This window comes from Zeus faber, assembly GCF_960531495.2.
Source record: "Zeus faber genome assembly, chromosome: 11".
In the NCBI taxonomy this organism is placed as follows: Eukaryota; Metazoa; Chordata; class Actinopteri; order Zeiformes; family Zeidae; genus Zeus; species Zeus faber.
Window position 1 is genome coordinate 26,649,046 of NC_137205.1, and position 27,296 is coordinate 26,676,341.

Genomic DNA, 27,296 nt, shown 5'->3' on the forward strand with positions numbered 1-27,296 from the left:
CCCCCCCTCCCTCTTCTCCGATGCGGAAACGACAGCGTGAGGAAGATGAGAGCAGACATACGCAGGGACGGAAGGGAGGCGGCCATCTTGGTTACCCCCCACCGGATCTGAAAAGGGGGAAGGAAGGAAGAAAGAAGACGCAGAGAACCAGGTTTGGGGTTTTTTTCTACGGAAACGACGTGTCAACCCAAGCAAAACGAGACCGGGCGCAGATGGAAGGTGTGTGACGGGGAAGGGAGTCCAGGTGCATGCTGGGTTAGGGTAACCAATGGGAGGAGCTTCAGAGGGTGGGTGATGGAGATCGGCACAAACTGCGTTTGGGGTCTTACCTCCCTCTTCGGATGTTCCTACGTTGACGGAGAAGTGGAAAGGTGTTGGAGGAAAAGACACAAGGTCAGAAGATTTCAAAGAGTGAAAGAAAAGATGCAGTGAACACAAAATGGAGTCAGAGACCGACAAGAGGCCGTTTGCGAGGACCTTCACCTTCACTAGTTAGAGGCTTTGACACTGACATTGATTTGTTTTTATACATTTGTAAGTTTTTTTTGTGAATGAGGTGCAATGACTTTAACGTCGTCACGAAAAAGCAAACCCACTGAGGCAGATTCAAGGTTCGCATCCCATCACCGCGAATCTGTATTCTGTATGGAATCTGTATTTGGGTTTCCTGGCAGAGAAATCACTATCAGTTACCCCAGCGTGGGTAGGGTGGAGGTGGGGGCAAGTTTGAGCTGTGGGTGGATCCCAAACCATCCTCAGCGTGATGTTGGTACTAGTGCATAACGCCAGATTAGCCCAACTATCAGCATGCAAGACATGTAAGACGTGCCTGCACACCCCCCACCCCCCCTTCCCCCGTCCCTGGGTTCCTGAGTCCCTGGGTCGGGTGGGTGTCATTTTGGGGGGGGGGGGTGTGAGAGTGGGCGCGGCCTCAGGTAGAAGCAGACAGGTACACAAAGACATGCCAGAACTCTTACTTAAATCCCCATCCTGTGCCCCCTAGGACTATAGCTGCCAGGAGAATAGCACCTGCGATCGACCCTATTATGATATTGGTGCCACTGGGACCTGCGCAGAGGGAGGAGGGGGGATGGGGGGGGGGGCAGGGGGCGGAAGAAGAGGCGGAGGAGGAAGAAAACAAAACAACAGCCACTAAAATACACGAATCAGAGGACAGCGTCAACACTGTACGTCAACCACAACTAGAGAAGAGACCCGGCCTCACGCCTTTTCACACGCATAGTCACGAAAATGTAGCTATTGAATCGTGTCCCGGAGTATGACTGTCCGACTTTTTTCGTGCAATTGCATCAAGATGCAGAACAAAATGGCGCAGAATTGTAGTTTTTGTAGTTTCTAGAATTAGGGTTAACATTGGGGTTTGAATAGTTTCTAAATAATTGCGTAAATATTATGCAATGTATATAATAATTTGTTTTTTCTCCTGCAGAAGCCACAAGTCTGTATGATATCAACCTTGTTTTCAGAAAAAACATGTTTTATTAACAATGTCATGGAGACGACACTACCCATAATCCTAAGTGTAACAGCGACATCTGTCATTGGTGGAGCTCGCTTTTGGCATGGAAATGTTTACCGCACTGGCTGATGGGTACACAGGCGCGCAAACGCTGACCTTTATATCCAGTTAAATTGTATCTATGAATGAAGTTCACACGGCGGTGTGACCCTACATCCCTGTTCTCACCCAACCTTGAATTATAGACCAGTCACAGAAAAAGCCAAACCAGTATCCTGCTTTTATTTTGTGAAAAAAAAAAGTCGTGCTACAGGACATGATTAATTTTGATACATTTTCGTGACAATGAGCAAGAAAAAGCATGAGACCGGGTTGAGAGAAGAGAGGAAAAGGAGAGTCCACGACCACAGTCAGGGATGAGGGGAAACGAAAGGATTTTGAAAGGAGACGGAGAGAGAGAGAGAGAGAGAGGTCATTCACGTGGGGGCGGGTGAGTGCGGGAGGTCAGGGGGAGAGCGGTAAAAAGGGGGAAGGAGAGAGTTCATATTACACTGTTGGCTTCCTCCCCCTCTCCTGCTCTCAGGTGGAGCGCTGAGGTTACGAAGGGAAACCGACCCTGCAACACACACACACACACACACACACACGTGCGCACACACGCGCCTGACGCACACGCGCACTCCAAGAGATGTGCATGTACACCGGCTGCTTCATACACCGTCAGCTCAGAATGATTAGCTTGGCTTTAGCGTCTGGAGAGCGGGGAATTCACGAGCGAATTTGAGGGGGATGTGAGACAGGGAGACAGACAGGTGGAGAGAGAGAGAGAGGGAGGGGGAGAGAGACAGGGAGCTGGACAGATAGAGAGAGAGAGAAAGAGGGAAAGGGAGAGGGAGAGAGAGAGAGCGAGAGAGACAGGTAGAGAGAGAGACGGACGGGTAGAGGGACCTTTCTTTTCGGGTCCTGCTGGGGCTGTGGGCTCTGGAATGGGGTCGTAGACGCTGCAGTCCTTCCCAGTGTAGTCCCTGTCGCAGATACACTTCACCTCGTTACTGCAGGTCTGCGGAGGGAGAGAGATGGTTGATTAAAATATACTGTAGCTGCAAACCCTGCATTTTAGCAGCTTTTTTCAGAGTTCATTGACTTTTGGCGATAACGTCAGGGACTAGAAACGGGAAGTTGCGTCGCTTCCTACTGGCAGCCTGCAGCAGCCAACCTTGCGGTCTGGATGAACCGCAGCAAATTGCGATAAGTAGTTCTTAATAAAATGTGATCTTATTGTTATTCAAAACAAAAAATACGCAAAGACACACGGGACTAGAATGTGAGTTTCCTGTTTCCCAAAAGTAGATTCAACGATTTTGTTTTCCAAAGGAGAAATGTTTGCTCCCATTGACAGCACTGACACACAGACAATCAGAGAGACAGACGGACAGGAAGCAAAAGCGAGATGGAGAGAGACAGACAGACAGACAGATAGACAGCCACAGAGGGAGACAGACAAGTAGAGAGAGAGTCAGGCAGTAAGAGAGCGACAGACAGACAGACAGACAGGCTGAGAGAGACGGACAGACAAGTAGAGAGAGACAAAGACAGACAGATAGCGAGAAAGTGAGACAGAGAGGTAGAAAGACAGACAGACAGGTAGACAGTCAGAGAGAGAGACAGACAAGTAGAGAGAGAGTCAGGCAGTTAGAGAGAGACAGACAGACAGGCCGAGAGAGACATGGACAGACTGATAGAGAGAGACAGAGGTAGAAAGACAGACAGACGGGTAGACAGGTAGAGAGAGACAGACAGGTAGAGAGACATAGACAGACAGAGAGAGAGAGACTGAGGTCCAAAGACAGACAGACGGGTAGACAGGTAGAGAGAGACAGACAGGTAGAGAGAGGGGGGTGGGGAACAGGACATTTCACGAGACGTGAAACGATCAGATAGTGTGACTGGGTGGAGGCAGACAGGCAGAGCGAGAGACAGACAGGTAGAGAGCGATACAGACAGGTAGAGAGAAAACAGACAGGTAGAGAGAAAGACAGAGAGGGAAAAGTGGGGACATTCTGCGCGACACGTAGATTGGATAGTGCGACGGGGTGGAGGCGGCTGGAGCCAGACAGGTAGATAGACAGATATACCCCGTGGTCGGAGCAGGTGCGTCCCAGGTTGGAGCCGGAGCAGGTGCTGAGGTTGAAGGCCGCCACCGGGAGGCAGCGGCGCTCCAGACACATCATGTTGGGACCGCAGGGCGTCCCGTCCTCCACGTAACCCAGGTCCGTGCCGTCCTCCAGGAGGGCGTGGCCACCGCTGCAGCACCGCGCCCCACGCACACGCACGCACAGGAGTTAAAACAATTTTCTTCATTCGATAATTTATCCAATTCAACCTTTTTTTACAACTTTACTTAAACTGACCCTACCTATAACACTTTACTTACTTTCGCCTTTACTTTACATTTCATATTGGTTTAATGCCATCGAGCCTCGAAACATTCTGTGACGTTCAAACACCCGCGTTCCAAACCCTAAGGTGGTTTAAAAAAAAAATCTGTCTGGTTCACTCAGCGGGCCAAGAACTACAACTCAGGGTAAGAGTAAACAGTAAGAGTAAATATGTCATCTATTTTAATTTAAAAAAATTGTAATCAAAGAGATCTCTTCAGGCTACGAGAAGACTTTTATTTTAACACTGTGTAATCTAAATATTTCCAGTATATCAATAAAAAAATTAGACAAATAATGACAAAATCTACTGATTGGCCCCTTTTGCACCTGTATCTGTATCTAGATACGTTATCTGGATCATGACATACGATCATTTACACTGGGTATTAATAAGCCTTCTGGTTATGTCGATTCTGCCGCATTGTGATCGGATCACAGTATTTTTGGCCGACGGACTCAAACAACAAGCGAAAGAAAAAAGAAATAATCGTTGTCCCTCCCGCACCCACCGGCAGTCCAGGTACTTGTTCTGGTGGTAGATGGTGAAGCTGGTGACTTCCCCCTGGAGGTCCCCGAACTTGGGCTTGACGGTGATGTTGGCGCAGAACAGGAAGCCGCACAGCACGTCCCTGCAGGAGGCGGAACGGACACAACTCTGTCATTTTCTCTTTGTATTTTTTTAATTCCCCGTTTAACCCCACTCACGGCTTGTTGCACTGCAGCCAGCCCTGCCCGCCCGCCCGCCCGCAGTTCCCCTTCTCCGAGCCCTCGGCGTTCAGCTTCTCGTAGCAGAAGCGGTCCGCCGAATCTGGGAGAGGGGAAAAATTGAATGATGCACAAAACACCAAAAACAACGAAAAGATCACAAATCATTTTCCTGATCCTCGTCCACCTTGTATCTTCGGGTATCCTTAAGGCAGCACTGACCGCTCTTCCGCTTTGGGATGTTTATTCAGACTTACTGTAACCCCAGAGTCCCCGGCACTGTCCGTCACGAGTCCTGCACCGCCCTCCATAGCAGCGACCCTGAGCAGAGGGAAGACGAATCACTTAAATCAATGAAATCAGTGAAATCAATGAAATCAATGAAATCAACATCAGAGACACCGATTTTTTCACTGTTGCAGCCAAATGCGGCGATTTCAACTTGGAAGTTGGTGTTTTGTTGTGGTTATTTGCACTCCGAGCCAGCAGGGGGCCCGACAACACAGTCACTGGTGGTTTGCACAACTAGGCGCTGGTATGCGTCCATGTTGTTGTTTTGTAGTGATGAAAGATTCGGCTCTGTTTTGAGAAATCGGTTCTTGATGAGTCACTCGGAAAAAAGATAGGTTCTATTTTTCGACACTTCATTCGTTCGATTCAGTTGAGTGAGTGAGCACCGTCCTTCCTGAACGTTGAAACTTGAGCCTATTTTCCACATTCATGACTTAATAAATGTTAAATCTCTTTTCCAATATGGTCAAACAGTGTTTAGAATTTATTTTGAAATTTTGAGATAAAAAAAAAAACCTCACAAACTATATTTTCGGGGTTTTCAGGGTTTCGCTGACTCTCCTGCACGTCCAGAAACGAGCTCTTTCGGCTACAACCACACACGCCTAGGAGACTAGAAACAGGAGGTAGCGTCGCTTCCTACAGTCAGCCTGCTGTAGGCAACTTTACACTCTGGGTGTGCTATAGCAGTTTTGGAAAAGCGGATTTAACATGTTTTTATTTTTTAAGGCGGAAACGTTTGCCCCATTGGACTGCATGTGAGCCCAGTGAGAAGCTGCAGCAGAGTGGTGCGTTTCTCATCCTTCGGTCCTGTAACAAACCTGATTAAAACACGAAGGGCGGAGCCTACCTGCGCGCTGTCGCACAGGTATCCATCCAGCTTGTGGACATTGTGGGGACACTGGAAAAACAGATAGGTGGGGAATTAGTGGCAGTGATGGAGGAAGTACTCCATCTTTTTTCTTGGGTAGAAAGTACAAATACCCTGACACAAAATGACTCTAATAATAAAACGTGAAAGTGTGAAACTGAGATATTTGGCTTTCAAATGTAATTTAGTGAAAATGAAAAGTCGCTGTGTGCCCTCAGAGCTTACCTCAGAGCTTAGGTGTGTTGTGAGAAGTTTTTCAAATTCCACTTAAGATAAATAATGGAAACTAGCTTGTGTGTTGGAAGGCTGTTCAAATTCAGAATATAACAATAACAGAATATATGGAATTCTCACTAAAATGATTTAATTCTGTCAAAAATATTTATTTTTGTGGAGTGCAAGTGCAAATAATTACTGTGGACTAATTTAAAGTCCAAGGGGAAATAAAAATGTCGAGGAATTTGTCGTAATTCTCAACTTTCAATTTCAATTTTCAAACTCTCTAAAATATCTAAAATTGAACAAAAATTTAGTATTGTATCATTTTGGCCTGCCGCTAAGGTACAGTCCATTACTCCCAGCCTGGGTCTTCCTGATCTATAGACAAAAAACTAATATCTAGATAAATTAAACACCAACTTGTATATATTTGCACTAGTGCTCGGGTATTTCTGGCCCATAAATTAAAAATAATGTCAAAATTTCCGACGCTTGAAGGCAGCACGGTGGCATTTCTGACAGGCCTTGAATGCAGCAGTGCTACCTCTGAAAAGAATCCCCTCGCAACTTGGAGGAACAAACGCTGTTGCATCTATAAACAATAAAATAAACTAAACAAAATAAACAAAATAAAATACAGTGTTAGATTCACTCTTACAAACCATTCATGTTGGTGCTTATTCCTGGGATAAGGAGGATCTTAAACTGTGCCATTTCATTTCATGAATGGATAGTTACGTGGTTGGATTATTTGGAAGAGAGAATTGGTAAATGATGTCAATAATAATGAAATTTAGCGGCGGATTCTCAGTTTTTTTCACCACCATTTACACTTTAAAACGTATAAGACTGAAATAATTTATCAAGTATATATTGATAGATTCAGGTTTTCCTGCTTTTCTGTTGTGTTAAATCATCATGAATTATATATTTGGGGTTGTCTGTGGGTTGCAAGTTGTAAAAGTCACCTTGGAGAGTTTTTTGACTTTATACAGAGCAGAAGATTACAGTCTACAGCCCGGCAGACATCCACCAGGTAAAACGGTACACACACACACACACACACACACACACACACACACACACACACACACACACACACACACACACACACACAGACACACACGCCTAGTTTGTATCCTCAAGCCACTGCAGAGCGATGGAGTCCATGCCAGCACCACACTCGGTGATGCACCAAGCCTGAGATTTCGGTCAAATTTAATGTTTTTTTCACTTATTTCTGCTCTGTATGTGGATCTTCCTGTCCTTTTAGCTAAAAAACAAAATATAATAAAAATCCTAACAATAACAACAGGGGATGGACCCATAATAATAATAATAATAATAATAATAATAATAATAATCACAGCTCTATGTGTTTGTGACGTTTTGAGCGGTTAGCTGAGCAGGGTAGTGGTGTGCTGCGGCAGGAAATAAGGTTGGGAGAGACACTGGCGCACAGCAACAGAGTACAACTGAGTCACTTTCCACCACCGCTACCTGGCTGGAGTCTCCGGTGCAGGTCTCTGGGATGTCGCAGTCGTTCACCGCCTCTCGGCACACGGCTCCTCGCAGCTCGTACTGCAACAGAGCGGCAGCGGGCGGCGTCACAGGGCGCGCGCGCACGTAAAGGGGACGAGCGTGTGGACGGACGGACGGACGGACTCACCCTGCAGCCGCTGCAGCACAGGCCGTTGCTGCACATGGCGTCGTGGGTCAACGTGCACTTTTTACAGCACGCCCCCCCGCTACGTGCACACTCCTGCAAGCGTGCACACACACACACACACACATTTTTTTTATTCGATCTTGATGTATAAAAATCGTAGCAGTAATTCATACCCTACATTGCTAGACCAATAATGTATCCTGTGCATAGAATCACGCTTTGTATATTATGAATATTTGTTTCATATATTTGTCTATTTCTGTATATTTTATACATGTTAACAGATACTGTAACTAACTCACTGTGCAACCGGTTCAGAGGATCATTCCTCCGTAATTTCAGCCATCCCTGCACCCCTCCCTCCATCTACCCTCCACCCATCCACCCATCCATCCATCCACCCATCCATCCATACATCCATCCATCCATCCATCCCTCCGATCTTGAACTCACCACCTGTGATCCACAATCACACTCCTCTCCCGGTTCCACAAAGCCGTTCCCACACTCTGGAGGATCTAAGAGCTGAGAGAGAGAGAGTGAGAGCGGGAGAGAGATTGACATATGCTCCCTTTTTGTTTTATTGCAAATGTTTTATTTTTTTCTGCCTTGAATGTGTCGGCAAACATAAGAGATGGTTTTCGGAGCAGTAGTGAAGGGAACGAAAGTGTTGTTTGCTGTTTGGGGACAATCAACAACAATCACCAAATCTTGTAAAAGTCGCTGTAAAGGGAATTCAGAAAGAAAGAAAGTCAGAAAGTCATCGCTGAAAACGCGTGAAAAGACTGAACCATGTCGAACTGAATTGTCAGAGCCAGAGCGTTAAACTGTTTCATTTTTGTGGTCTGGATATTTTGGGCGGGGCTTAATTGTGACTCGATGGCATGGGGCGGTCATACTGGGCATAAGCGAACAGCCCGGAGTTCGGGATATAACGCTGTTTTGGGAATTAACACCTCATGCCAAGTCTCTGCACCGACCCCGTGGGTGCCTCCGCGCCAATTGGGGTTTGGTTATGTTAGCATTAGCTGCATGCTAGCAGGCCGTGGAGCCTCTATCTGGCCTGCTTTTTTCCACGATTTTGAAACCTAATTTTGTATGATTAGCGATTTATTTTCATCCTTCAAATTTGGCTGTGTTTTTCTGAGGTGTGACAAGCTCAGAACATCATTTTATTTTTACTTCACCGGTACTTTAAAAAACAGTAACTATCAGAGTTACAGTTTTAGATTATTGCGATAACCAGTTTGGTCCACAAAGGGGCTTGCTTCTAAATCTCTGCTACTCATCAATTTATTTTATCACAAAGTACATAATAATGTATGTAAGGTATATATTAAAGGTATGATAAAGGTTTTTTACAAAACTGTGCAATATTTTGTTGAATTTACTGTCTGTTTTGAAATTGTCCAAAATTGTATTTTATTTTAAATAGATTCCAATAGACCTCACCATAGTAGGTTTTTATTCCCTACTGAAATATACAAAATATTTTTTTGATATATATAATCGATATATGGAAATTATTAATATTTTTTTGTGTATATATATATATATATGTACAGTATAAACACATATAAAACAATATTATTACAAATAATATAAATAATAAAATAAAGACATTGTGGAGAATATCTAAATAATATTGCACATCTTTATCAATTTGGTCAAGGTAATAATGTCCTAGTATTAGCATTAAAGAATAACAGAGAATATAAATCCATCGTGCACGGCACTGCAGGTAAATATGAGGTCAGAGGAAAAATTAGGCCACGATGCTGATAAATTTGTCTGTGAATATAAATAAAGTTTGGGAGGCTGATGGCTCCAGCGCTTTCTCCCACGCCGCCCTCACCTTGTTGGGCTTGTTGAAGAGGCAGCTGCCGCCGCCCTGGAGCAGGAACTGGACGTACTCATCCACACTGCAGCGCGAGAACTTCCTGGGTAGGTAGTACCTGAAAATACACACACACACACACACACACACACACACACACACACACACACACACACACACACACACACACACACACACACACACACACACACAAACAGGTGGAAAAATGATAAATCAACTGATACAGCTGATACAGAGAATTGATCGGATCCCTTACTGCAGGGGTCTCAAACTCAAATGACCACAGGCCAGGTTGTCTTCTTCTAGGGGGCCCGTGTTGAACTTCAAGGGAATACCTTCCTCTTTTTTCATTTTGTTTTGTTTTGTTTTCTCCTGCACGAGTGAATTTCCTTGTAATCCTGTCAGAAATATCTCTCTTATGATCTTTTCAATTCAGTTTTACATTTTGAAAACATTAAGTACATTCGTATGGAGTAACTAAGCGTTGTGATTTGAAAAAATGATTTTCGGGCCGGTTTTTCAGTATATTATCACCATGTAGCAGGCCTCATTAAACTGTCTCGCAGGCTGGATGTGGCCCCAGGGCCTGTAGTTTGACACCCCTGCCTTACTAACACTGACTGAATAGTAAGTCCAGTGCCTTGGTTTGGGGTCATGGGAGCGTAATAATTGACATCTAATGAGATGAAAATCAAGTTGTTTTTTTAACTGTATTTTTGTATCACACTGATATCAGACACTAGGGAAGCAATGGTACAGCAGGCCCATGGTTCTGTATGTAGCACATTTTTCTTTGGCCACAGTAACGGTACGGTTTCAGTATCTTCATATTTAAGAAAAAGAAGTTAAAAGATGCAAAAAAAAAGTTTATACCAGTCTGCCTATATATACAGTATATATAAATAGAGTTAGTCTCTGTTTGTGATTGTTGGCGGGGGGGGGGGGGGGGGTGTTCAAGTTCATTGGTGGGTTGTAAGCGGCTCATCAGTGAATTCGGTTTCCTATGTTCCTACAAAAGAGCCGTTCAAAAGAACCGAATCGTTCATGAATGATCCACCACGAGTGCAATGGAAGAGAGAGAGAGAGAGAGAGAGAGGGTCTGAAGAGAAGTTCGTAATAAAAAGGGGACATGGCCATCTCAGGGGGTTATTTTCCAACTGGACACCTCAACCCCGGGGTAGTTGTAATATAAGTTGTTGGTCTTTGTATTTTAAACTGGTCTGGATCAATAAGCAAATCCACACCAGCTCTAGGTCTCTGGTACAATGTAGACTCATATAAAACACATTTAAATCGATTGCACTCGTTACACAAACATTTCTATGTTGTTATATCTCATGTTCCTATGGAAAAGGCTCGATATCATACCGTGTACCGTTTCCATCCCTCATCTCTACCAGTGCATCCCTGAAGACAAGGACACCAAAATAAGATAATAAAATAAAAAAAAACCCACTACCAGATCTTTCAATTTGCACTAAAGAGGAATGTTGCAATCTTAAATCCTTTATGGAGCAGCTTCATTTTTCCCATTTAAAAAAAATAGTTCAGGGCATTAAATAGCAACTCCTTATTTACTTGTCTGGACGCTAGCTGAGTAAAAACAAAGCAAAAATCACCTGTGTGAAGTTTTAACCTTGTTTCATCTCCCATGAACAGGAGCAGCCCGTCTGCCGAAAAGCCACCAACCAGTTGGAACCGGTTTCCATGGTAATTAGCTGTTTCCATGGTAACATTTTACTGCAGCAGAAATGCATGCTGGGATACGTTTACTTCCACAAACGCTCATATCGGCAGCTGCTTTCAGCGGATCAGCGTTTTAAGCCAATCACATTCCATTTAGCTTCAAAGCGGCTTCCTATTATGAGCCAATCAGCTTCTGCTTTGTTGATAATACACTTTACTAATCTTCCAAACCAATTATACATTCATTACTGGAGGACTGACGGCTTGGAATAAAATACACCAAGGCATTTTTCATCAGCATATTTATCCGTAGTATATTGAGACTAGGTGTCATATTGAGAATCTAGGTGTCGTTATTGATGACCAACTGACATTCTCGGACCATGTTGCCACCGTCTCCCGGTCCTGCCGCTTCGCACTATTCAACATCCGAAAAGTCAGGCCGTGCCTGACCCAATATGCCACTCAACTGCTGGTACAAACCTTGGTGATGTCCCGTTTCGACTACTGCAACGCTCTCTTAACAGCCTTGCCGGCCTGTGCGGTGAAGCCACTACAGATGATACAGAATGCGGTGGCGCGACTGGTGTTCAACCAGCCAAAGAGGGCACATGTCACTCCGCTGCTCATCGAGCTCCACTGGTTACCTGTAGCCGCCCGCATCAAGTTCAAGTCTCTTATGCTGGCCTACAGAGTGATTGCTGGGAATGCTCCCGCCTACTTAAATGCTCTTGTAAGAGCACATGTTGCCCCCCGGATGCCGCGCTCGTCAAATGAGCGTCGCCTGGCTCTGCCGGCCGTACAGCCACGGCAATCCAGGCTATTCTCATTTGTAGTTCCACGTTGCCAAAAACGACCAGGGCAGGGACCTCCCTCTCTGTCTTTAAGAAGCACTTGAAGACCCAGCTCTTCAGTGAGTACCTCCTCTCCTAACCTACAATTACTTAGCACTACCTAGCAGTATTTATTGTTACACTAATGTCTCTGTCGCAATGTAGCTTGAATGTTATTCTCCCTTGTAAGTCGCTTTGGATAAAAGTGTCTGCTAAATGACTAAATGTAAATGTAAATGTGAGACAGCAAATACCATATAAATAAATATTATGCATATTAAATAGCATCGTTTTAAGCACATTTATTTATTTTTAGCTATATGTATTCCTCAATATTTAAAACCATACTTGTTCTAAAAATGTGTCTAATTAACGGGTTCCGTTTTTTCCCCACTCCATTTAAAAAAAGGCCGCTGCGACACCTCTAGTGGATATTGTAGGTATTGCAAGGTGTAAGGCGTTTACCCCGTGTCTTCCATGATGCATCCCAACCAGAAGTCTGGACACCTGCAGTCTCCTTGGATGGGAGAAAAAACGGAGAAAAACAGAAATATAACCAAAACACAAAACGGCGGCGGGTGTTTCGTGGACTGCTCCGACGCCCCATTATTCCAAAACCCCAAGGTCGGACAGCCCTTTATCCCGAAAACAAACGGTCATTGCTCTGAAAATATAACACTGCTGCTACGCTGCTCCGCCACTCCGCCAAGCGAGGAGGTCGCTTCTGCAAAAAATCCTGCCCGCCTTCTCACGGACCGGTGGTTGGGGACCTCTGCTCTACGGAGCCGGACACGGGACGCATGGGGTCAGGGTTAGGGTTAGCAACTTTTGGGCTTTCGGTCCAATAGTACATATTTGGGGAAATATTGGGGGTTTCGGAATTATGGGCCGTCGGAACAACGGCATGGCACCGCTGTTTCAGTGGGCAAAGCTTGAAAGCTGAAGTTCATCCTGAGAAAATAACTAATCTAAAAAATGATCTTCAGTATTATTTATTTATTATTATTTAAGTGGTAAATCTTGTGTCTTCATGACTATAAAAAATAAACACATATTTTAAATGCAGATACATTCAGAACTGCGTTTTGATGAATCACCATTTATCCATCTGCTGGGTGCAATGATTATCAGCTCAAATCAACATGTTACTGTTGATACTGCCGTAGGGTTGCCAGTTCCGTCGGCTTGGTTAATACCTGGCAACCCACTTACTCACTTGAATTGGAGCTTGACGGCTAAAGATCACTGCATCCATAGCGAAAAGAACGTGCTTACGCAACAGTTGTTACTCGTCGTAAAGTCTTGCTTAAATAACTCCACTTTTTGGAGTATTGGGAGGTGTATTTTGTATAATTTCACAGCAGCTAGGCTAGTTGCTTCCCTCCGGAGCCATGCATTGAGCTAACACGGTTAGCATGCAACCCGTCACTATCTCTGTACTGGACACTTCTGAATCCGGATCACTATTCTTAAGCCTTACTGCATTTTCTTCCACAAAAGGGCATTTACTACATAGAACTGTTTTTAAATCTCCTGTAAATAAAGAACCATTTCCAGAACTCTTTATTAGAGAACTCAGGGATCCACGCAGGAGAACTGCCACACCCGGCATTCTCCCAAACACCCTCTCCACTATCTCTTTCTCCTTCCGTTTGTTATTCATATTGTTCCGGTTCTTTCTCTCCAAATCCTCCCGTTTCGATTCCTACCTGCCGAGTTGCGAGCGTTGTTCCATCGCATCCCAATGTTCTGTCCGAGGCTCTGGCACAAGGTGACGGCCATGGGGCTCACGTTGCCGTACTGCATCCCCAGGGAACCACGGAGGACAAGCAGAGGCACAGCACTGTCCCATTCATCCAAACCTCACTTTCCACACTTAGCTCTACAAGAGAAAAGATCTCCAGACCGGTTCCCCGTCTAGGATATCGCCCTGACAAAGTTAAACACTATTCGGGGAAAGGGTGAAGTAATTCTTAACAAAGAGTAAAACGAGGTTTCCTTTCTTGCACTGCACGTGAACTTTTGTGCATTCTATGTATTCTATTTGTTTTACTTTATGCATTCTATGTCCTTTTATAATGTGTTTCTTTGCACTTTGTCTTCATGCTTTTTATATTTTATGTAAAGCACTTTGAATTACCTTGTTGTTGAAATGTTCAATATAAATAAACTTGCCTTGTCGTACATAAATAATAATAATAATAATAATAATAATAATATTAGTAATAATAATAATAATAAATATAGCTGCATGCAGCAATACACGGGGTCCAGTTTAGTCCTGTTGGGTGCGTTTTACAGTTTTCCAGGTTCTCTGAAACGCAGCACGATTTTCCAAGTTTACATTGAACGCACCATGGGCTGCCCCTGGTCTGTCGTCTCCTGGTTGCTCGCCTCGCGTTGCAACCACTATGGGGTCTGCACAGCGCAATCCTCCCGTCTTTAAAACAACCGTCCATGTTTGCCTGTAAACCGGAACTTCCCATTGTTATAAGTCACAGTGTTGTCTGTGGAAATAGAGCTGCACTCTCAGTGAGGGGTGGCTGTTTGGTGCCGCGTCGGGCAATGATGACGTAGTGACGGAATCGTGGCCGTTTGGTGCCGTGTCGGGCACGTCATTTATTTGGTGAGTTTTTTTCCTTTGATTCAATTTTCAGTAAGTTATGTCTCCATGAAACACAAAAAACATGGTATTTCTGTGCGTAATTGCCATTGCACGGCTTCTATTTTTCTGACGCCTCGCTGGATCTTGAACGCATCACTGAGTCGCACATTTCAGTTTTGTGACGTGAACCGTGTTCGTGTGTTATGCCGTTGTGTTGGTGTTCTAGATAGTTTTAGGCTTTTAGGCAAGAATTTTTTCCCGAACATACATTCCCATAACAATAACAGGCTGCAGGCTGGACTCCTATTAATAATAATAATAATAATAATAATAATAATAATAATAATATGAATCATAATATGAATAAGAATAATAGTAATAACAATAAAAGCAGTAGTAGTAATAATAATAATAATATAAAAATAAATAAACAAACAAACAAATAAATAGGACATTGTTTCTGGCATTGGATTGTTTTTCTTGCATATATCCATTCATGTTTCAGTCATTTGGAAGGACGGCCGTTCCTGTGGGATTCTGGATAAATTAGGTTTTGCCTGTACTTGTTCATAAAAAAACACACACCTATATATATATACATACATACATAAAGTATGTAAATATATACACAGTATATAAATACATATATAAATAGTATATAAATACAACATATAGATATATACAAATCTTTTTCCTTGGGTTCTCACCTCATTGATGCCCCCTCCCCGGGTCAGAGAGCAGATCCCTCCTGTGTAGGACGTCCCACTGCGGATGCTCTGGAACGTCCTTCCCCTGAAGGAGTAACACACACACACACACACACACACACACACACACACACACACACACACACACACACACACACACACACACACACACACACACACACACACACACACACACACACACGCCATCAAATCAAATAATTCCCAATCACCAAATTGGACTCATTTGAACACAGTCACTCTAACTCACGAGAAGAGGTGGACGACGTCGCTCTGCTCCTTGATGCTCTCCTTCCTGTACCTCATGAAGTTCTGCAGCGTGGTCAGGGGGTCCGCCACCACCTCCATCTTGTTTTCAGACGTCCAGGTCTCCATGGCGACCAGCACGATGCGGGTGTTCAGCTGTTCCTTGTAGATCTGAAAATAATGACAATACCCAGAAGACGTCTGTCACCGCGTTTCTGCATTGCACATGTGCTGTGAATCTGATGGGAACATTTTCAAGGCTTGTGACAAAAACACAATTATTATTTTTATCATTATTATTATTATTATTATTATTATAACAGATTATTATAATAGACTAAAGCTGCCTACACAGCATCAGTTCTGCTCTTCAGTAAAAGTCCAAATACCCTGACAAAAAATAACCTCAGTAAAAGTGAATTACCACATTGACATATCTACTTCAGTAAAAGTATCGAGTCAATTGACTCTTTTATATCAGTACCCTGATAAAACAGAGCCTATAATAAGGGGTAACGCAATCTGATTGGTGACTCTTGCTTTGGCTTGATTTTGATATGGTGTATAATATACACTATATCAAATCATCACTGAAATAAATTGAAATCCTTTTTTTTTTTACTAAAGTAATGTAGAGGAGTAAAAAGTATAGATATTTGCTTTGAAATGTACTGGAGTATAAGTCTCTGAAGAGACTGAATACACATATACAAGTACAGATACTAAAAAGTGCGACAGTACATTTAAAAAGTACTTCTGCACCAATCTGTACCAGTAGTGCAGATTGCTTGGTATTTTAACAATACACGTTAAGTCAATACAAAAAAAAACATCCCTACAGATTGTCTTATTATTATTTTTTTAATTGTGTCCAGGAAGCTCCGAACCACAAAGGATTATCAAATATTATCAAAGTTCAAATAATTTGAACTTTGAGCCCAAGCACAAGGGGATGATGTCCTTTACAGTAAAACAAATATATTTCTGCCCCAGGGTATGAGTTGAGTTTACAGTGGAAAGAATAAGAGTAAATGAGTAAAATGAATCAAAAAAATAAAAATAATGCCTCAGTATGCCAACTTAAAATGACAATGACCCGAAAATTACAAATTGAGGCAATTGTTTTTTTGTGTTCTTTTTGTTTTTTTGGTTTAGTTTTGGTTTTTATTTTTTTTGTTTGTTTTGTAATTTCGCGGTCTCTCACCGCGTCGGCCATGTTGACGATCGCTTTGGCAAAGTTCTTGGTTTGGCTGCTTGATCGGCGATAACGCACAAACTATAAAGAGAGAGAGAGAGAGAGAGAGAGAGAGAGAGAGACACTGGAGTGAGCTCAATACACACACACACACACACACACACACACACACACACACACACACACACACACACACACACACAGTAACACACTCCCACACACACACACTCTCTCTCACCAGTTCGTAGTCGTTGACGACCATCAGCTCGATGTACTTGGTCTCGGTCTGGACGGACGGCCTGCGGACCGACCTCCTGCTCCTCCTCAGAGCACCAGGGGTCCGTGCGTCCATTGCTGGGTCCAAACCGTCACCGCCATCATGAGCGTCTTCGGGGTCCTGATCGGGGTCCTGATCGGGGTCCTCCCCCGGGTCCTGATCACAACCTGGACCCAAAACAAGACCAGTTCCGCATGTTTTATACTCTTACACTTTTGCTTTGTGGTGTCGAAATGTGATGCTTTTATGGTGTCATTTAAATGGAAATTTAAATATGTGCAATTTACCTTTGGGTATGAATAAAGTATTCATGCATCCATCTAGCTATCTAACATCTGTCTATCTATTTAGCCATCCATCCATCTAGCGTATAACGGTGCATTTTTGTACATCTATAACGTTAAGGAACTGGAGTCGAAGTCAAGGTATCAATATCAATACAGCAAAAGTGTATGACGGAGCAGAACACAGCAGGTTGTTGAGAGTAAACCGCTCTGAAGTTGCTGATTTGAAGGCAATATACAGAATTTCTGCAGCAAAATAGAAAATAAAAGTCTCCGTCTCGCTTCTGTACCTGGGCAGTGAGGAGACAGTCTGACGTCTGGCATCCTTTGGATCATGTGAGCACCGTTCTCCTAGAGTGAAAGAAGCACAAATAATATAAAGTAATATAAAATAATAAAATAATAATTACATTCAGCATGTCCGTTCGAGTGCATCTTTAAAGGGCCACCGCTGTTTTTATTTTTTTTGACTCCGTACCTGTTCGCTCCCGTTGAGGATGGGTTGAATCCCATAAGAGAAGGAGCCATCGGAGAACATGCCGCTGGGCACAACAATGAACATGAAGCAGAGCACAAAGAGGGAATACAAGATTTGTTTTTTGATCATGGAGACGTATTCACAACGGATAAATTAATCAAACCCTGTCCAGCGTTGAATAAATGGTAAATAAATAAATGGCTCTAGCCTCATTTCCTTTATAATGGAATAACATGATGATAATCAAATAGTGTTGTTACATTAGGCATACATAATAGCTATGATTATTGTCATACATTTTTTCATTATTATTGGTATTATTATTGTTGATGATAACGTCACCATCATTATTATATGATGAGATAAGATAAGGGGCAAGACTCAGGCATTACAACATCTCAGTGGGGAACATGAAGTACGTAGAGAAGTTAGTATATACATTAAATTAACAAAATATATACATACACATACAAAAATAAAAAAGTAATAAACAGCCCAAAAATATAGATATGTTGCTTTTGAATTAAATAAAAACAGAATAGAAATATTTTTTCAAAAGTACTTAATAATTACTGATGATATGATATGATAATATATAATATTTAAAAGTAAATCATAATCATAATATAATTGTATAATGTAATTGAGGTTAATGTAGTAATGATGAAATATTGGAAAATAAGTATTATTAATATTATTTTAATTATTAAGAAGAAGATGAAGAAGAAGAAATTAAATAATATTTAAATCATGGTAAATAAATAACTAAATACTGCTTAATTATGGTAACAATACCAATAATAACTATTATTATTATTATTATTGTTATTATGATTATTACCATAATCATAATTATAACAATATCATATTTTTATAAGTTATCTCACCACAGGCCGTGGCAGGTGGAGAGTGCGGCCCAGGACCCAGGCAGCCCTCTGAGCCTCCCCTGGTAGTAGCAGTGCTCCCCTCCCTGTGGAGACACACAGAGGCCAGGGCACTGCTTTTAGCCCACCTGACAGAACGCTCCCTCCGACAGCTCGCCTGAACGCACATCCTCCTCCACAGCCTCCTGATGGAGCAGTCGAGCGTACGTTTCTGACCTACTTCCTCTACATCCTCATCTGCTGCTGCTGCTGCTGCTGCTGCTGCTCTGAATATTTCTGCTCCACTGGTGATGCAGGTTGAGAACCCTGCGCCGGGAAGCTGTTCAATAAAACAACACTCTGATGCCGCGACACGGCCGTAGTAGCACAAGGCTGAGGGTCGGGACGTCACTTTACCCCAAATGGAGGACACTCCAGTGGAGCCATTATAGCGAAACAATGGAAATTTCCCTCCAAAACTGGCATGTTTTGGATCACTCTGTGCTCTTTTGACGATACTGGACCGACCCAAATCTTTGTTTGGGTGTTTCTGCAACATATTTCTGGTGGTCTCACACATACAGTAAGCACATTTAACCAATGAAAAATGAGCCAATCAAGAGATTGGGCACTGTACTACAACTACTGTTCGATTTTAAGGTTGATTAATACACCTTTGTCTATGAAGGAAGAATAAAGAATACATCTAAAAGTGCCTGGAGTGTTTCTACACTGGGGACCTAAAACGGGATGGATGGAGCTCTCAAGCAAGATGCATCTTTTTGTTTGAATCAATTACTCACCGAAACCCAAATTATCTCAGCTGACAAACACGGCGAGCTTTAGAACTCCGCTCTGCTTCTGGCTGTCCTCCCTAGCGACAGGACCAAACTATTCCACTAGGCTTCCAAATTTGGTCGACGTTGACTCACTTCCTCCCGCGGTCATTTGATGATTCACGGGAAGGGCGTGACGAGCCGTCTCACCTGGAGCCGATTCACATTCCCAGAGTTTAAAGCCCGTTGCTAACAAAGGGGCAACGGCCCGTCCGACCCGCAATCGGACACGAAAGGTCCAGCCCGTCTCCATGGCAACCAACATGGTTGCCGCCGCTTGGACTCACGAGCTGACGTAACATATTCATGTCTGTGAGAACGAAAAGTAGATAAACTACAAAGTCAAAGGATAGACAGATGTTTTTTTTTAATCATTTATAATATTGTGGCAGTTTCAGTTTCCCGGCGCCACCCAAGTAGCGTTTTCAGGGCCCTACGGCACAGAGACACAGAAGACGATGGGTTGTAAACACCAGTTTATTGTAGAGAGTTGGCCAGCTGGAAAGATAGAACATGTCATGACTGGGCTCCGATCCTAAGTGAGTGTGGGGATGGCGATTTACCTGCTGCTCATTAGGCCAAACTAACGAGCAACAGGTATGCAGCCACCCTGATCCCAATCACCTAGGTCCAGGTCAGGTGTGGCTGCTCAACCAGGCCCAGAGTAGAGGAATAGAGTAAATAGAGCAGAGTAGAGTCAGGTCCAGCAGCAGCAGGTGGGAGGCCTGATCCAGCTGAGAGACAATCTGTCCAGGTCGCAGGTCGGCCCCATGCCATCCCTGCAGGCCTGCCCTCCAACACGTGTGTGCGCACATGCACACGCGCACACGCACACACACGCACTTGGAGAATTAACTCCTAGCCTAATGCAGCTGTCCACCAGGCCTTTCTATTAACTGGCATTTACCCCCATTTTCCCTCCTCCTCCTCCTCCTCTTCTCCCCTCCTTTCCTCCATCCCTCCCTCCCTCTCTCTTTCTTTCTCCATTTCCCTCCCTCAAGTCTTCTCTAATTCTCCTCTCTGCCAAGAAGTTAATGATGACACCGCCGAACGGACATCGCTGCTATGGTAACGGGGGTCTGATTGGACAGGCCGACTCGGGTTGGGAATGCGAGCGGATGGGTGCATGGGCTTCTGGGTATGTGGGTGGCTGTGTGTGTGCTGGGTGGGTGAGTGCTGTGTGAGTAAGTGCTGGGTGGGGTAGTCAGTGGCACGTTTGTACACTGGAATAAAGACTATCTGTCCCTTCGGGCTGCCAGGACGCAGTGACATTCTTCACGCACACATCACGCCCAAATCCCTCATGTCCGAAAACACAAATCCTCTCTCTATGGGTTTTTAAAGCCGCAGACTCTCTCTTTCTTGCTTCAGATCCATCCTTATATGGTGCATTTCAGACAGAAAACACACAAAGGATCTTCCAAATGCGGATCAAAATGGCTGCAGGTGAGAGCGATGAATCAGGAAAGCCAGCGGCGAACTGGGGTTGCAGAACCCAAACGGCCTCCAAGAAGGTTCGGGAGCAAAGTTCATCGAGTCCGAGTCAATTCAAAGACTTTAAGGTGACGGGTCAGAGCAAAACTTGAGGAAAGACACCAGAACGGTCCAAGTCTAAATGAATTCCACGACTGCAAGTCTATGCACTTTTAAGCCAATCCTTAGAGATAGAAATAAAAATAAATGTAAATTGCTCTTTAGCTAATTTATTTGATCTTCTCACATTCATTTTTCAAAGATATGTAAAGTATATTAAAAACTGAAGTTTTAACAGACTACATAAGTTTTAAAAGTCATATAGTCTGAGACGGGCATAACTTTTTTGAAATCATATCAAGTCCATATCGAGTATATATATATATATATATATATATATATATATATATATATATATATATATGTATATACCGGTAATATGTATAATATCGAGTCTGTGATTTTCGAGAGCGAGTCAAATTTGAGTCAATACACCGAAGAATGCGAGATGAAACCTTCAAAAAAGTCCTTCAAAATGTGGACACAAGACCGGACTCCACACAGAGTCTAAACCCTGGACTACGACATCTTTAAATTTGCAGCAGCAGCAGTGAAGTGTTGCTGACGTACGCTGAGTCGCAAGAACCCTCCGCGATCCCAAGACATTTTGATCCACGTCGGATCAGACAAACGTTCCACTGAAAAGACACAGTTTAAACTCCTTCTTGCCAAAAATCCAAAATGTAAATGGCTACAAACACTGAGTCACAGACTCTTACCACAGACTGTGAGGGTTTACCGTCCTCGTCGAAAAGCCGTTCCACATATTCTGAGGTCAGAAGATGACTGAGAAGAAAAGAAAGACCTGTTAGTGTCTATATGAAATTATAGCACATTATATTACATTATATTACATCATTCAGAAGACACTTTGTTCCAAAGTGACTTAGTACTTAGCAACCAACTGTATAGCACAGTCACAGGCAAACCTTCTATGGCATAAGTGACGTGATTTGTAGAGTGAGAGAATTTCTTTATAATTATCATCATTATATTTTTATGGTCTGGGTTTTTCAGGTTTAACGGTAAACATGAATATGATGCTTATTAACAAAACCAAATACACATAGAGCTTCACAGTATAAACAAAAAGAGGGTTGGTAAAAAAAAAAAACAAAAAAAAAAAACCATGACATAGAAAAAATAAAAAATAAACATTAGAAACAATAAAACAAATAAAAGAGAATTGACCGAAAATAATCAAATGAATTTATAAAAGTGGAAATAAATCGAATTTATCTTCTTGGCTGAAGCTCTTTCCAACCCTCATCCAATGAAATAAATCAGAATTCATGAGGTCAATAAGGTTCCTGGCATAACGTAAATGTACAATTTGACAGAGTCAGCAAAGTTGTACGGTAAACATTAAGATTTTGGAATTTTATGAATAAATAAATCCATTGTGATCCAGGCTGCTCCATCCTGTCAATCTATGTGGAGTAGAGAGACTGAACTAACAGATTAACAGCCACTCAGTGTGTGTGTGTGTGTGTGTGTGTGTGTGTGTGTGTGTGTGTGTGCGCGTGCATGCGTGTGTGTGTGTGTGTGTGTGTGTGTGTGTGTGTGTGTGTGTGTGTACATCTTGAAGAGCCACCAGGTTAATTTGGTGTAGTGCCAGAGAGAGAGAGGCTGCAGTGATGAAAGGGAAGAAGCTGTTGACACCAGCCTTTGTTCCAGGTCAATTCATGAAGGTGCGACGGTGCCAAAACACTGAAGAATGTGACGAAAAGAAAAGAAGAAAGAAGGGAAGGGAAACTGACTGGTTGAGCTCCAGATCCAGTGTGAAGGTGTGGCCAAACGCCTCCACCTGGAAGGAGCTCTGGGCCAAGTGGACGGGCTGGAAGACACATGGACAAACATAAGATAAGGAAAGATAGGACAGTACTTTATTAATACTGCGTGGGGGAGATTTGGGTGTTGCAGCAGCTCGGTTCTGGTTCAGCTCATATATACAGCATATATAAATATATACATTCAAAATAAGAGAATGAAAGAAAATACAATTAGATAGGTAATCTAGTAACAAACAGCTGAAGAACACACGGTGTACTTATTTTCAATGAATTGCAAAATAGAATAGTATTTCAAATATAAGACGAGCAACGTGCAAAATACCATATGGAAATGTATGACAATGACAGCTGCATATTTATTAATAATTGTTATTAAAGTGACAAGGAGTGCAGGGAATGAAAGTGTATATCAAGTGTATCAAATGTATCACATGTATGAAGTGTATCAACTGTATCACATGTATCACATGTATCACATGTATCAAGTGTATCATATGTATCAAGATCAAGATTCAAGAGGTTATTTGTCACATACATATACATACGGTCACACATATATGCAGTGAAATGTCATGATACCGAGTGATTACGCACAATAAGCTCTAAAAATACTAAAACTGGCCAAATACTATCAGATGTATCAAGCTTATCAAATGTATCAAATGTATCAAATTTATCAGATGAATCAAGTTTATAAATTGTATCAACTGTATCAAATTTATCAGATGTATCAAGTTTATCAACTGTATCACATGTATCAAGTTTATGAAATGTATCAAGCGTATCAAATGTATCAAATGTATCATGTTTATCAAGTGTAGCAAACCCTTCTGTCACTCCCTCGTTCAGGTCAAGACAGTAAATTTGAAAGATGTTCTCATGAATAATTCAGCGTTGTGGGGATCGATAGGGCGGGTGCACCCTTAAAAAGCAGCTAAGCGCCTGAAACATTAGGATTGATAAAGTATCTATTGATCTGCTTTGTGCCGGAGCAGCAGTGACTGACGATCACTCCATGAAGAGAGGTGGAGTTTTTTTTTTTTATGACCGAGATGGATGGACGGAGAAGGAGAGGGCGAGGGGGGCAAAAAGCTTTACTGATCCATCTACATTAGCTGAGGTGAGATGAGGAGAGCGATGGAGAGCAGTGGAGGGAGAGAGAGATGGAGAGGGAGAGAGATTTACTGCAGACTAAACACCAGCTCTCCTCCCTCCACCAGTGTAATTCAGTGTGAAGGGAACCGGAAGCAGTGAATCATGGTCTTTAAAACTGGACCACATCACTGTTCACTGATGTTTTACTCTCTCCACTGGGCCCAGACAATGTGAAGCTGGAGGAGGAGGAAGGAGGACCCATCAGCTGTTTTGGAAAGTAAAAAAGTTCAAGTACTTCATTATTGTATTTAAATAAATTTTTCAAGTGTCTGTACTTAGAGGCAACTTTTATTCCACTCCATTTCAAAGCTACTAGCTCGCCTTTTTACTTTGCTCTATACATCACACATTAGTTACATTAAAGTGTAATGGAAAAACGTCCAAATATACTATGACGAAAGTTGCCACATTGTTTTTGCTGCATTTTGCAACATTTCTAAATGCTGGCAACTTTCTTAAGTTGTCCATCGTGACGACAGCGACCACAAAACCCAGGTGTGTGCTTTCCTACACGTTTGCAGAGCAGAGCATCCTGGATCGGTCAACAACGGGGAAACTAAGAGGTTAAAAACTCAAACTCAAGAAGACTCAACCATTTCGGCCTTGAGTGAAATTGGACCAGATATCTTAGTAGTGAGATCCCTGATTTTGGTTATGGTTGTTTATAAATGGGTTCATTCACTGCCTTTACCAAACAGAGTCAGACATGTGCAACATCAAACCGTCACAGAGTTATGTCCAAAGGTATGACATGAAACTGTCGGCAGGTTGCGTAGAAATGTCTCACCGAAAGTCGCGCAGCGGCGCTGGTGCTTTTTGAATTTCCTCGTTTCCAGTGACACATCACGTTAACGCTGGGACCTCGTTCAGACATCTGGATGTTTTTACTCTCATGGAACTTTTATCTGTCCAGCGATTCACCTCAGGGACGCAGTCGATGTCGCATTTAAGACCAATGTTTCTATCAGCGGGATAAACTAATGCACTCCTAGATCCCGTCTAATCAAACGCCCATCCCCTCATCTTAGAGAGAGAGAGAGAGAGAGAGAGAGTGAAAGAGAGAGGAAGAGGGAGGATAGGGAGTGCTCAGGAGTCTTAGTCCATGCAGCACTTGAGCTCTTTAATTATTGATGGTGACAAACTCCAACACACCACTGAATAATGGACGATAAGCAGCTCGACACGGTAAGCTCAGCAGATGAGGAAGGTCTGAAGATTGTGGGTCCAAGTCCTGACAGCGTAGGCCTATACTGCTCTAAATACAAGTACACAGACACTTGTAAATAAACACTTTCTCCTTCTATGTGCTCTAACCCTTCCCATGGTGCGGGCCTCCCCTGCTTTTTTTTATTTTACCGTGGGCATTTTAACAGATTTTGTTTAGAGGGGAAATAGGTGAGGAGCAGGGATTGCAACATGGCAACACCCCACCGAGCCCCAACCCTCAGAAACTGGCAAAAAAAGGAGGAGGGGGGTTCACTTTTTCAAAAGGGTGATATTTCAAAGAAAACCCCACTTACTGGGTGTTATTGAAGGCTCTTCAGGCCCTGTGGTCATGTGCAGTAAACACGTATGCAGACAAGGGTGTCACTGACAAAATGGCCAGCTATACATTTTGATACCAACACGTCAAGCATTTCCCCAACACCTGCCCCAACACCAGGACCATGCACCTGCAGGGTGGGGGTGGAGGGGTCACGGAGGGATGGGGGGTGGCGGGGTTTCCCGCCTTACCGAGGTCTCCCTGGTGCCGTTCTTCACCCTGGTGTCCAGGTGTTCGTGCGCCAGCTCCTCCTCCGACTCGATCTGCCGCACAAGCCGCATGGGGCGGGTGAGCTCGGCCGCGCCGTCCGGCCCCCAGTCCCCCCGCGAGCGACCCGCATCCCGCACGGAGCTCTGATCCGCGTCTGCGAGCGGGGACGGCGGGTGCGAGAGAGAGAGAGAGAGAGAGAGAGAGAGAGAGAGAGAGAGAGAGAGAGAGAGTCACGGGGCCTGCTGCGACTACACCTCCCGCACACCGTCCAAAACGCAAAACAAACACACCTAAGTACATTCGGGTGGTGATTATTCGGTTATTCGATTGGGAAGTCGGAATCGGATCTGCGCGTCGGCCGCAGTGGAATTGTGTCGATGCAGCAATTCTTCCGCATAGGTTGCGCTGATGGTGTGTGCGTGTGTGCGTGTGTGTGTGTGTGTGTGTGCGTGTGTGCGTGTGTGCGTGTGTGTGTGTGCGTGTGTGCATGTGTGCGTGTGTGTGTAGGGGGGAAAGCGGGCTGCAGCTGCCTTGGCACCGACATACCATTCAAGGTAAAAGCCCATTGACACTAGGAAACCAGGTTTTCACCGGCGCAAAATGTGAATTCGGCGCAAAGGGCCAAGTTAGTAAAGGGGGAGTGTGGCGGGCGGTGGGGAGCCTCTTACCTGGAAGCGCAAGCCCCTCGCCCACTGCAGCAAAGAGCAAGAAGCACACCGGCAGCATGGTGCTCACATCATAGTCCCGCGGATCAGCATCCAGGGCGTCCAAATGCCACGCAGCCGAGCGGCGGAGGGGACGGGAAACACGGACGAATTGTGGCGAAGATTCAAGTCCACATCTCGTGAGATCCGCACCTACATACTCATCATCTCATTTCCATCCACACGGAGGAGGAGGAGGAGAGGGAGGAGGGAGGGAGGGGTGGAGGAAGAGGTGGAGGAGGAGGAGGAGGAGGAGGAGGATGGATAAATGGAGCACACCGTGGGGCTGCTCAACACACGCAACTCCGCTGAGTGCGTGAGGAAATGTGCACTGAGTATGGGCGCGTGCTCATCTGTGTGTGTGTGTGTGTGTGTGTGTGTGTGTGTGTGTGTGTGTGTGTTCGTGTGTGTGCGGTAATCTGCGGTATGCGGACACGGAGGGGGTGGGTCTGCGGTGCGGGGGGCCACGTGGGATGCTGGACCCTCCCTCCCTGGCTCCAGCATCCTCCCGTTGCCATGCAGCTCTGCGCACGGAGGGTGCGCAGATCGTCGTGGGGTGGTGGTGGTGGTGTGTGTGTGTGTGTGTGTGTGTGGGGGGGGGGGGGGGGGCAGGTTTAGTGTTGATTCACGTTTCAGTTCCACGACCTGAATGAATATCACAGTGGTTTTATGAATGCCGTGGGATAAGCATCACCTGCTGCACAGAATAAGGAATAAGGAATAAGGAAAAATGAATGAGGATTAAGGAATGAGGAAAAGGGAATTAAGAAAAAGGAAAAATGAGTAAGGAATAAGG

General features: G+C 43.9%; 1 protein-coding gene across 1 annotated transcript; it reads right to left on the bottom strand.

Annotated features, from left to right (window-relative positions):
- Positions 1-325: 325 nt before the first annotated feature.
- Positions 326-26,522, bottom strand: LOC307237378 (disintegrin and metalloproteinase domain-containing protein 11-like; the record flags this gene model as incomplete). Its single annotated transcript, XM_080010091.1, has 25 exons — positions 326-347; positions 978-1,068; positions 2,429-2,540; positions 3,616-3,784; positions 4,431-4,550; positions 4,627-4,729; positions 4,884-4,947; positions 5,768-5,818; positions 7,508-7,588; positions 7,677-7,769; positions 8,130-8,201; positions 9,532-9,631; positions 12,519-12,570; positions 13,763-13,853; positions 15,366-15,450; positions 15,634-15,800; positions 16,834-16,905; positions 17,063-17,268; positions 17,676-17,736; positions 17,864-17,927; positions 18,751-18,833; positions 21,815-21,881; positions 22,856-22,932; positions 25,778-25,950; positions 26,465-26,522. The coding sequence occupies 25 exons, from the start codon at positions 26,520-26,522 to the stop codon at positions 326-328; spliced, it is 2,334 nt and encodes a 777-aa protein (XP_079866217.1).
- Positions 26,523-27,296: the final 774 nt, after the last annotated feature.